We start from the raw sequence: 12,885 nt of genomic DNA, 5'->3' as shown, positions 1-12,885 counted from the left end.
AATATTTCGGGAAGAAATCAGGACGAATCCAACAGTTACCGTCTTACAACATCTTCTGGTTTTTATACGTTTCTTCCTCTGTGCTCAGTTTGGTGAACTTTAAGAGCAATTCCTCTGCAAGCTGCACGGAACCAGGGTTGAATATAAAACGCGATGGATTGCTTTGCTGTAAAGCAGAAAGACGTGAGCTGGGACACCAGCGAATTATTGATGAATCAGGAAATGAAAAAGCTTCACATTATGCACAAAATAAATCTGCGTGAAATAGGTGGCGGTGCAGACATCTGGATTTGCTCATTAAACTGACGAGTTGGAAAAATGAAAAAGAAGAGAGACTGGGAAAAACCCTCTGACTCAAAGACGATGGTTGGACTAATATTAAAACAAAATGTCCTTTTTTCCTGAAAACTATGAATTTGTGTTTGCTTCAGTTTGAACACATCATTAATTTATATTTTAAATAAAATTATTTACAGCTGTATCAGAGTTAAAAGAATTACAGAAATCAAACCACTAAGTTGAGTGTTTTTATCCAGCAAGAAACAAAAACTTTGTGCTTTTCATGTCTAATTTGGTGCAGAGGCATTTAATATGCTTTTTTAAAAATAATTAAAAAAACGTCTGAGCAGCCTGAAGATCCCGTACTTTGAATTAAAGACGGTTTAAAGTGTTGAAAACACATAAAACAGAAAAATAGCCCAAAACTCTGAGTCATAAACTTCAACTTCAGCAACTCCTGCTGGAAAATCTACAGTGAATATGATGAGAAAGCAACAGACGGACTGGACTTCCCAGAAAACTTGTTTAGACTGAATGTTTTCTGTCCTGTCTTGTGGTAATCCCCTGGCTCTGCCGCCCTGGGCAGAAAGTCATAATACCCCCAGAAGAATCTGCTGCAGCCAAATGTGTTGGAAGAGCCTTCAGAAGCGGCTCTTCATTTATTATTTAAATGGCCGTTCTGCTGACGGATTTGCATCCAGCCTTTAATGGTTTAATCTTTTTTATTACAGTTTACCAGCAAACTTTTTTTATTTCCCTCCCGGTTAATGCAAATGAGAAGCAGCGTTTCTAAGCAGGCCGGAGGGATCTGTCGCTGATAAACAGCTCAAGGCTTTTTAAACGCTGAAGTTTTCCGTTTTCTGTCCTCTTTAATGCTGTTCAGGGTCATGCAGGGCTGCCGCTAATCTGCTGCTGTCACAAAGCGAAAGGGGGAAACAACCTCCCAACACACACACACACTGTTTCTGATGGGTAGCTAAGGTAGCAAGAATGCATCTGAGCTGCACAGGGAGCCAAAGTACCTGGAGAAAACTGTTAAATCTTCTTCCAGGGAAGTCTTAAAGGAGCAGTATTCTGTATTTTCATGGCATGTGCGATCATGTTATGGCAAAATCAAGGAACTATGCTGTATATATCAAAGAAATTTTACCTTGTGATTTAATGCCTTCAAATTGGGTATCTGTCACTTTAAGAAGCTCCTGCTCTTCTGAACCTCTGCCTTCAGAAAGTCATCACAACATGGCTCCTCTATTAACCCTTTAACAATGTTTTTACCAGTGTTAAACGAAGAAGCAACTCCTTTAATGAGCTGCCAGATGTTTGCTAACTGCTGCTGGCTAGTCTGAAGGAGACAGAAGCTTGGAAACTGAGGAGGAGCTGCGTCTTGAAGGCGGAGCTATGTCCACCCAGGCGTTTTGCACGGCTGAATGGTTGCCATGGAGATTTTCTGAGGCATATTTGAGAGGTAGGTTTTTGATTATAACGGGATGTACATCTCAAAAAAGTCAGTTTTACGTAATACTGCACCTTTAAAAATCTCCATTTGATCATTAGATGCTCACAGAAAGACGTTCATCTCCTCGGTTATAAACGTTCAGCAGAATTTGATCGTTTGTCTCCTGAATCCAGCCAGAAGAAAAACAGAATCTCTCCAATCTCTCTGCCCTCCTTGCTCTTACTTTCCCCTCGGTGTCCTTCAGCTTCAATTTAGTGAATAATTAATTGCCAGTTCAGACTCATTTGCACATACAGAGCATGCATGCATGCGCTCACACACTCACACACACACTCTCACACACACACACTAAGCTTTTGCCTGAGTTTCCCTCACCAGAGGCTTCTCGTTTAGTGAAAGGGTTCTGCTTCATTTATGGCTCTCCTAGCGCCCTTTAGATGCTAATTTACTTTAGCTTCACCTTTGTCCTTACTGTGGCGTAATATGTGCAGCTTGGCTTGAAAAATAATTTTGTACACAAGGCAGCATGAGAGTGATTAAACCAGGGATGGGCAATCCTGGTCCTCGAGGGCCGGTGTCCTGCAACTCTTAGATGTCTCCCTGGTCCAACACACCTGAATCCAACAGCTGAATCACCTCCCAAGTGCAGTCAGGTTCTCCAGAGTCCTGCTAATGACCTCATTATTTGACTCAGGTGTGTTGAAGTAGAGATACATCTAAAAGTTGCAGGAGACCGGCCCTCGAGGACCAGGATTGCCCACCCCTGGATTAAACTGTAGTTTCACATGAGGGTCTGATAGTGGTATCCAAGGCTGACAACCGTTAAAGTTACTGCTAAAAGTGCTAAATGTGCAGAAACAACTTTTGGTGCCTTTAGAGCAGTGTTTCCCAACCCCGGTCCTCAAGGCACACTGTCCTACATGTTTTAGAGGTTTCCCTGCTTTAATGTGCCTGATTCAACTGATTGCAGTTCAACAAACGCCTGTTAATCAGTCATCAATTGAAATCAGCTGCACTGAAGCAAGGAAATACCTAAAACATGCAGGGCAGTGTGCCTTGAGGACCAGGGTTGGGAAACACTGGTTTAGAGCATCGGGAGCATCTGGTTTCCATTCAACGTCTCTGTGGACGCATGTCGAAGGCGCGTCATGGCTCTGCGATGGAAGCATTTCGAGTGTTCGACACTGGAGTTGGAAAATTTTAACTTTTTCCACTGGAAGCGCAGCGTCGACCAGTCAGAGAGACTCTACTATGTGACATAATGACCGGCAGTTGGTGTCCTGGGTTGAGAATAAAAAAAAAGCTGGCTGCTAAGCTAAAGCTAAAGAAAATGATATGTTAGAAAATGCAAATGAAAGCTAGGATTAAAGGATATGACACACTAGGTAAGTTCTTCTTTTGGGCGTAGCTGAGACAGAGGCTAACAAAGGACGTTACCAAGTGTTGCTTCTTGCCATTTTGTCCTGCTAGCTCCTGAATGAGAAATGGACCAGCTGTATTTTGGTGTTAATAAATGGAATTTATGAATTCAACTCGCCGACTCTTCTTCAACCTCATACATCAAGAACTCAGCATGGAGAAGGATAAATTCTCCACACCGGCCAGGAAATGCAGGCAGCGACGCGGGTCGTCAATCGATGAAAACAGCGCTGATAGAAACTCACAACACCTCTGAATTATCTGTTGAATTCAAACACACGTCTTAATGAGATGTTCTCTTGCTTCCAGTATATAAAAACAGGACAACATTTCATCAAACATTGTTCAAAGTAACCGGGAGAGGAAAGAAGGCGCGAGGTTCCAACGTGTCGTGCCTTTAACAAAATGTTCAGCAGCGAGTTTGATGCGATCAAAGCAGAATGTCAAGCCTCTGACTTCACAGTTCAAACGTGTCCAACTGGCAGCGTCGGACACATTTTTGATGCGAAACACTTCTGGTGTGAACGCAGCTCAAAGCAGCAAAGAGAAAGGGTGTGAGCAGCGGGTACTCAAGCATGATTGACAGCGCTTAGACCCTCCTTCTGGCTCTGTTTGGTTGTTTCTGACCTGGAGTGGCGTATTTCTGCAGATGGATGTGAGACCACAAGGAGTTTTGTTTTTGCAGATCATCTGTCTCATAACATACTGATGATGTAATTCTTAAATATTAAATGATTGACGTTTTGATCAGTTACTCAGTACTTGAGTAAACTTTTTTCCAAATACTTTTTTACTCTTGAGTAATTTCTTGGATGGCCTCTTTTTACTTTTAAATGAATAAAAGTATGTTGAAGTAGCGCTACTCGTTCTTCAGTTCAGTTACCTGTTCTTGTTTGGGTTCAGACTCACCTGGTGACGTCACAAACTAGAGCTAACCTCTTTTGGATCAGTGGGAAGAAGAAAGCCAAAAGAAATTAGCCTGTTAGAGAAACGACAAACCTGGAAGGAAGAAGTTGCTCTGGTCACGAAACCTTCTGGCCTAAATGCAAAATAAACTAAATAAAACCCAACTCTGGAAGAAAACCAGTGGAAGGTCACATTTGTAAGATTTCTGAGTAGCTATGAAACCTGGAAACATAAATGCTGTGTAAGTGATTAGCAGAGGAACTGGATGTGCAGCTTGTTGGTGTGTGCAGCCATCTTAATGCGTGTTTGTGTCTCTGTGTCGCCTGCCAGAGAAAAGATGCCGTTCCACCATGTGACGGCAGGTCTGCTCTACAAGGGGAACTACTTGAGCCGCTCGCTGTCCGACAGCGACAGCGACGTTCTGGCCAGCATCTCTGAGGAGGAGCTCCACGGTAAGGTTTTTCACACATCTGCCTCAGCTTTTAACACTTCCCCTCAAAATAATCATGTGTGTTTGGTGCCTTTGCATTTATTGTGAGAATATTTGTATTTTTGGGGCGATCTAGTTTTGCGAGCTTTAGTCACTGTTTTACCAATTTGAAACCAATTTATTGTCCCAAGGTAACTCAAGCACGTCCTTTCTGTGAAAAACACTTTGAGGAAAACGGCTGGACCTGAAACACATTCTGCATACTAATCACACTGAACAAACCTTTGCTCTGTTCTTTGTTGCACTTCATGCCAGCTTACGGTCGAACTCCAGCAAACCGCTGCCTGAGATGGAAAAGCAGCAGAAATGTTGAGTTAAAATGGAAAACCCTTTGGAAATAAACATGGCCAAACTTATTTAGGAAGAAGATGTAAGCTCCAGTGCATACAAGTTAATGCTCTGTTAAAGAAACTTTATGTTTTTAAAACTACTAAACTTGCAGCACTGCAAAAACACAAAAGTATTTTTGTCTAGTTTCCAGTGCAAATACCTTTGTGTTCTTGAAATAAGACAAATCAATCTTACAAGTAACATTTCAGCAAGATAAAGCAGCTTGTTTTAAATGTAAAATGTCTTATTATATTCTCCCGAAAGATCTAGTGCTTTTATATCAAAATGAAGGAATTTTTGACTGAAAACAAGCTCAGATATCTTGCTGAAAAATTCCTTCTAAGTTAGTTTTGTCTCATTTCAAGTAAACAAAGATATTTGCACTAGAAGTTAGATCAAAATAATAGGTAATATTTGTGTTTTTGCAGTGTTCACTTTAAAATTGTATTCATTTTTGGTCATTTTTAATCATTTTAGTCCAAGTTTATTTGTATAAAGCAGTTCAAAGTGCTTCACATCATAAAAAAACAAAAACAAAAAGTCATAAAAACAGCATAAAGTCGACAGTTTAGAAACCAAGCATTAAGTTTTGATGAGTGTCGTCATCAGAAATAATCAATACACCTCAAATGTATTGGTCAAATGTGTTGATCAGCGTTCCAGTGACTATTAATCAAAACAACTCTAAACTGGTGGGTTTTAACTTTGATTTAAAGGAACTCTGTGTTTCGGCTGTTTTTGAGTTTTCTGGAAGTTTGTTCCAGATTTCTGTTGCATAGAAGCTGAAAGTCACTTTGTGTTATTTCTAGTAAACAAAGATATTTGCAGTAGAAACTAGATAAAAAAAAATAATTGGTAAGGTTTTGCTGTGTAAAAAGCAGAAAAGTTGTTACTGACCCAGATTCTGTTTTTTAAAGGTCAAAAACAGAAAAATAAAACTCTGGTTTGTTTTAAGCTTTAAAATGGTGCAGCATGAACTCATCTGGTCTGTTTTTTTTACTCTCACAGAACGATCTGTCTTCCAGTATAATTTCTGCTGTGCTTCCTCTCGCTCTTTATGAACCTTTTGTTTTCCAGCCTGTCTGAGAGTAATCACTCGGCTCTGTACAACATAAAGCTGATCAATAACAGTCAGCAGCCGCAGCCTCACAGGCAAACTATTACAAAAATATTAATCCACTGATGCGGCATTAAGCTGCTGCCGCCTGGAAAATTGGCAGCGCGGCGCGCGGTAATGGCCAGGTACTCTGTCAGGGTCGAGCTTTAATATGCATGAAGGAACCAGCGAAGTATGAATTCCTCACTCCTTGTTTCAACGGGCCGGTGTTGTTTGGCAGGTAGGAAATTGTCGGGAGCGAAGACGATTCATACGGGTTCCGTTTGAAAACCCTCCGACTGGCTAACTGCTGCCTGTCAACAGAATAATTACTGTTAAAGGATTTACTGTGGGCTCCATGCTGGATTGATGGCATCACAAAACACCTGGAGCTGAGAGGTTATTAGTTTGTTTTTGGTAGCGGCTGAATGGAGAACCGAGTCTTTAGTCCCTCAAACAATTACTCAACTTTGTTTTAATAGAATGGAAAGGATCAAATTTAACAGATGCGTTCTGTTTGTTTATGCATGAAACGCCCAGCAGTGCGAATAGATTTAATTATGGGGAGAGTATCCAAAGGTTGTACTCAAGCAAAAAGATTTAAAAAGTATTTGATAAAAAGTCTACTCAAGTTCTGAGTAACTGATCAAATTATCTGTGGAACAAGCTGAAGAAAACAGAACAACAAAATCTTTTCCAACACGACAAAAAAAGAACCGAATACACGAGGTGACCGTCAAACAACTGCAGGTTTCCTGAGACAGAAACTCCAGGACCAAAAATGTTGAGGCCAGGGGCCCGTCAACACCGACGGTGAGGCCAGGGGCCCATCAACACCGCCGGTGAGGCCAGGGGCCCATCAACACCGCCGGTGAGGCCAGGGGCCCATCAACACCGCCGGTGAGGCCAGGGGCCCATCAACACTGCCGGTGAGGCCAGGGGCCCATCAACACTGACGGTGAGGCCAGGGGCCCATCAACACTGACGTTGAGGCCAGGGGCCCATCAACAATGCCGGTGAGGCCAGGGGCCCATCAACAATGCCGGTGAGGCCAGGGGCCCATCAACACTGACGTTGAGGCCAGGGGCCCATCAACAATGCCGGTGAGGCCAGGGGCCCATCAACACTGACGTTGAGGCCAGGGGCCCATCAACACTGCCGGTGAGGCCAGGGGCCCATCAACACTGCCGGTGAGGCCAGGGGCCCATCAACACTGACGTTGAGGCCAGGGGCCCATCAACACCGCCGGTGAGGCCAGGGGCCCATCAACACTGACGGTGAGGCCAGGGGCCCATCAACATGTTTGCTCTGAACTCAGATGATTTCCAGCCTCCATTGGGTCAGCGATCCGATTCTCTCACAGACTCTTCCGGTTTGCTGGACTCTCACTGGTTTTATTACCCGACTGGCTCCACTGTGTTCATGCTGACAGGAACGGAAAACATTCCTCCCAGAGTTCCTGTGAAACAAAAATAATTTAATTCCAGCCGCAGATATCAGCATTTCCACGCATGTCAGACTGATTAATCCTGATAATTCGTTCTATGAGAATCAGAATAAACTAGATCCATCTATAAAGAAATTCCAGCATCTGCAGATTTGTTTGTTTTTTTCAATATCTGCTAATTTTATAGTTTTTAAGCCGTTGCTTCCTCTCCATTAATTGCCCTGCAGCTGATTTGTTTCTTAGTTCATAATTACTTGTTTTAAAAGCAACATATTGACTCATTTTGTAATTATGATAATTCCTTAAAATGAACAGAATAATATTATTTCTTGAATGTCAAGTAAAATATTGTACATGTTTAATAACTCTAACCCATAGACCCATTTTCTTTTATGTACCATGGTGAACTGTTGTGATATGTCTTTTATTTCTTTAAATATTATTTATCTATGAACTAAAACTATCTTTTTAGATAAAAAAGGCTTTTATTTATATATTGGAAGAAGCTTGTTAACTTGCCATATTGCAGTATTTTTATCCAGCAGTTTTTTTGGCAGTAAGTTCATGTTTTTTGGTGTCTGGAAAATTAGTAGTTTCAAAAACTTCTGGACTGCGCCGTTACCTAGCAACCCAAGCTGAGCTCCAGAACATTTGGTCAGCTGGTTTTACCGCTACATGCACTGCACAATGGCTACTGTTGCTGTTAACTTAACGTACAGAAACAAACTTGCTGCATTCTTGAGTTTCCATCACAAAAGTATGCAAAACTCTGAAAATACATAATTTCACGGTTGTGCTGTTCCCATTAAAAAAGAAAAACAATTAAAATCACATGTAAATAAGTTTGTTGACATGATAAATGGAAACGCAGATGTTGCACTGCTTCTCACCTGAGCCGAAATGTTGGATGATAAAAAAAATGCAGGAAGATAAAATCCAGGCTTCCAAGCCAGAAAGATGAAAAGTAGAAGTTGGGAGTTTGAAGACATGTCTGACAGTCAGAGGCAGGCCGAGCAGATGAAACATGTGACTCATCTTACACACTCCCACCAACGTGGAATGTCAAAGCGCTGAATAATGGTCCACCCAGACGTCCAGACTGCATTAGAAAAGTTTAAATGCGTACTGATACCACTGACGAGAAGAGCAAACTGAGAGGCGGGTTCCTCTCTACAACTTAAATAAAAGAAATGTTCTTCAAAGTAAACATTTACTAAAGTTTAATTGGGAAACTTATAACTAACTTCTACATTTTTGCTGAAGCACCAGGAAACAAACTGACTTTAAACTCAAAGTTTACCATTTTAAAACACCAGAAAAGGTTTTGTTATTCTGCAGGGGGGGAAATGATTCATTTTATGACACTAAAAAAGAAAAAAAAAATATATAAGCATAACATAATTATTTTTACAGCTACTACACTGTATACATGCTGAACTTTTTTAAACAGTTTTTTTTAAGTCAGCATCAGTGATGTTTGGTGAGGTTCATAGCTGGTGAGGCATTGACTTAATCGGAATCATATTTACAAACATAGACCTCCTGCATGTTATTGTTCACATGAGGAAACTCCACGCATGCGGACAAAGCTGGAGGGCAAAAAGTCTGTTCCTTCACTTACCATCCATAGCCGCGCTGCCGCCGTAGAATAATTCCGTTAACTCAATCAAACTTGGACATATTAATTTCGTGCAGCAAAGGGGAAAACCGTTGAAGTACAACTCAAAACCACGTCTTTCTCGCTCTCTGTATCAGCGCAGCTGCACGCAGACTCGTTGCCGTAGCAACTGACAACGCCCCTAAAAAAACCCCACTGAAATATTTACCACACAAACAGCAGAACATTCAGTCTGCTGCATTATTGATTTTTTATGTTACAACATAATTGATAAACACCTACAAATGTTTGGTTATTTATTTGGATTTTGACATAAATTGACAGAAGTTTTTATTTTGGCCCTTATCCTCTTCCGTACTATTTTCATGTAAATGCAACTGTTAATTTAGTCAGTAGCAGCTTTTTCGATAAAGTAACAACAGGAATGAATGAAAAGTCGGGTTGAAGATGGGAATTTATGTCAAACTTGAATAAATCTCACGATTAAAATGTTGAGCAGCTGTTTGCCATCCAGCCGTGTTTGGAGTTATTTTGATTCCCCCCCCCCCCCCTCTGATTTCCTGTTTCAGTTCAAACAAACGTCACAGTTTGTGTGTTTACCGCTTACTGCTTACTGCAATAGTTAAAAAGCCGATTTACAGTGTTTGTTCAGGTCATTAAAAGCCTTGCGCCGGCTCCCTTTTGGCTGAAAGTGAAAGTGTAAAATCATTCATCTGGTTAATTTCCCATCTGAGAGCAGAAGCTGCTGCTCCCCTCGGGGAGAGCCTGCGGTCTTCTTACCGTCTGGATAATGACTTTAAAAGTTGACATCCATGTCAGTCATACAGAGGCAGGTTGCGCTGGTGTCAGCTATTATTTATAACAACCAATTACAGAGCAGCAAGAGACAGGGAAAGGAGAACTTTACGTACAAATCCTGGAAGGATAACCAGTCTGTAACCTGACTACGTTAGTGCTGCAGGATGAAGACGTAAATGTGCTTCCACAACGTTTTTAGTTCGTGATCGAAATGTAACGTTTTCCCCGGGAAAGTTGAAACTAATGTACTGTTTCTTCGTTAGCTCTCTGTATCTGCATCCCATTTTCTCACACGACGTAATGAAGCGTATTTCTAATCATTTTCTGTCTAAATTTGTAACGTCGTTAATGCTAAGCATTGCAGAATCCTTAAAAGTTTTGGCTTTTAGTCACGGAGTAAACCACAATGGAAAAGACGAAGCAGGAGAAGATCCGGTCGCCTTTGTCTTCTGGATCTGTTGTTACAGTTTAACTGAAATCTACTTCAGTTTTTAACGTATTTAAGAAACCTTTAGGATTTTTTTGAACCTTGGAATAGTAGTACCACACCTTCAACTTTTAAACATTTTGCAACCACAGACGTCATTTGGTTTTGAGAATTTGAGAAAGCAGTGTATGTCTAGTTTTGACAGCTAGAGTTTTTTTTTTTTTAAGTCTGCTCCTTTCACTCTCTCTTTTAGTTATGACTAATTACCTTCAGAAGTCACCTATTTAGTAAATCCATCCATCCATCCATTATCTGAACACCCTTCTTCCCTAATGGGGTCGGAAGAGTTGCTGGTGCCTATATCTAGCTGCGTCCCGAGCCAGAGGCGGGGTACACCCTGGACAGGTCGCCAGTCTGTCGCAGGGCACTATTTAGTAAATATAAACTTTTAATCTTATCATAACTCCAGGTTTTCAAAGAGAAGTTTAGAAAACAAACAGTCATGAAGACCAGAAAGCGTGTAAGACAGCATTCACTTGTGTTTAGTTCGCTTTAGTTCAGCTTTAGTTCAGCTTTAGTTCATTTACCTAAATAGTCCGGTTCGTTTGGGGAGGTGTGAATGCGATGCGGACCAAAACGGTGAACTCTGTCTCAGTTCGGTTGATGTGAACTCTGGTTCGGTTGGAATGTATATGTGAACGCCAAGCAGACCGGACAGTGCTCCAAAAACAAGAAATGGACAACAGCGCAGGGCATTCTGGGTAAATATATACAGAACAAAAGCGTTAGCTTAGCGCTAGTGGGAGAAATGGTTTGGTGTCTTTAATCAAAGGCAAAAGAGAAATTCTACAACTGCTAAAATCTGACGCTACTTTGTGTTTGTTGACATTTTGTGAAACAGGAAGTTGCACTCAGCGTCTCCTTCAGAGGTAATCATGTAGCGCCCCCACAGGTGAAAAGGGGAAACAGGTTTTTCAAATGGTTTGGGTGGTCTGAGTGTAGTGTGAACGAGAACTGCAGCCGCTAAAAGTGGAAGAAATGTTGCAACTTTGATCCCGGATCAAACCGAATCAGCCGGACTATGAAGTGTGAAAACAGAGCAATCTTGGAAGTAAACCTGCTGGAGTCACCAGAGCTAAAACTGGAGAAAACTAAAACTAAAACTCTGAATCGACACCCAGAATAGTTTAAATCGGGGTCGAAAACTTTTAGATCTAAATTAAACAACAGCTCATCAGCAGGACTCCAAGCTGAAGAGTTCATTCATGTATTTCATTTAGATGTGTTAATGCAACGTAAATACGTGTTACAAGGGCCTAGTCAAAGTACAGACCTTAAATAAATGGATAGTCTTACAGATAGATTTGAAACTGACGTCTACAGAAGCTCTCTGTCTATGAAGAACAGTCAGAAATCTAAAACTAGATTCAAACTCATTCCACACTTTTATTTTCAGTAAAAATAAAATACATTAAAGTTTGACGTTTGAGTTTTAACTGTATTATTTCTCCTGCCAGCCACTATTACTCATTTCTGACATTTTCTTTCTGCCCAGAAACCTTTGAGAAAGGCCAGTGTGGGCTCAACTCCGCCGGTTCTGTTGACAGACGTTAAACCTTCTGATTTGTTTTCTTATTTGTTTCATTCGCAGCAGGGTGCAACCCTTTTCAGCAAGGCTGCTGCATTAAACATGACATTTATAAAACATCAAGGGAAGCTTTCGTCTTCATGTTTTATGCAGATCAAATATCAGCTGCATGTTTGACCTCAGGATGGTGTGAAGGGATATTAACCTCATTTAAATTATTTTATTCAAATTTTTCCCAACGTGAAGTCACTTTCACAGAGTTATGGTTACAAAGAATATGCTAATCAAAGTCAAACTGTGGCGGAAAAGCAGCTGGTGGATTTATTTAATCAGAATCTGCTTCATTATGTACAAAAACTATAAATTTACTTCAGTTTTCTCCGTTTGCAGCAGCAGCAGACAGGGCAGACATGCGAGGTGGTATTTGTTTTTCAGATGGAAGTAGCATCACACTGGATTTTACTCTTAATGATTTTGTTTGTGTTTTAAGTGCCAGGACAGCCGTGTCAGTCTGGATCAATGTTGGGATCAATTTTTGTTTCTTTTTGTGTCTCTCTTGGGTTTCTAATTTGAGAGAATCACATTTCAAGGTTTCGTGTGGAGACCAAACAAATCTTTATGTCCTTGAATCATCTGGACTCATCAGACTGAGGCGCCTCATTTCACTGGCAGATTTATTTCAAGATTTCTTTTGTTGTTTTGTAAGCTGTGCATGGATTGATTGTTATTGCTGCAGCAGGGATTCGTTTCTACGGAATACTTAATGTGCCAAAAAATTGGAAAAATTTACTCTGACTAAATCTATTAAAGAAATAAAAAAATATATAACCTGATTCAGATCCAAATAAATAAATAAATAAATAAATAAATAAATAAATAAATAAATAAATAAATAAATAAATAAATAAATAAATAAATAAATAAATAAATAAATAAATAAATAAATAAATGTGTTTTTGTAAGTGATGTTTAGCCAATCAGAAAGCAGGGCATTCATGCTGAAGGTGCGTTTTGCCTTCAGGGCTAAATAA

At 40.5% G+C, this 12,885-nt stretch overlaps 1 protein-coding gene across 1 annotated transcript in view; it reads left to right on the top strand.

The window, feature by feature from the left end:
* Nucleotides 1-12,885, top strand: part of caln1 (calneuron 1) — a 63,230-nt gene that overhangs the window by 7,420 nt on the left and 42,925 nt on the right. The window contains exon 2 of the mRNA XM_044120128.1: nt 4,391-4,512. Within this exon, the coding sequence (XP_043976063.1) occupies nt 4,391-4,512 (122 nt within the window). The remainder of the gene's footprint in view (nt 1-4,390; nt 4,513-12,885) is intronic.

The sequence above is a fragment of the Gambusia affinis genome, linkage group LG06 (genome assembly GCF_019740435.1).
Source record: "Gambusia affinis linkage group LG06, SWU_Gaff_1.0, whole genome shotgun sequence".
Lineage (NCBI taxonomy): Eukaryota > Metazoa > Chordata > Actinopteri > Cyprinodontiformes > Poeciliidae > Gambusia > Gambusia affinis.
Note: the sequence above shows the minus strand (reverse complement) of the source record. Positions and strands in the feature narration are given on the sequence as shown.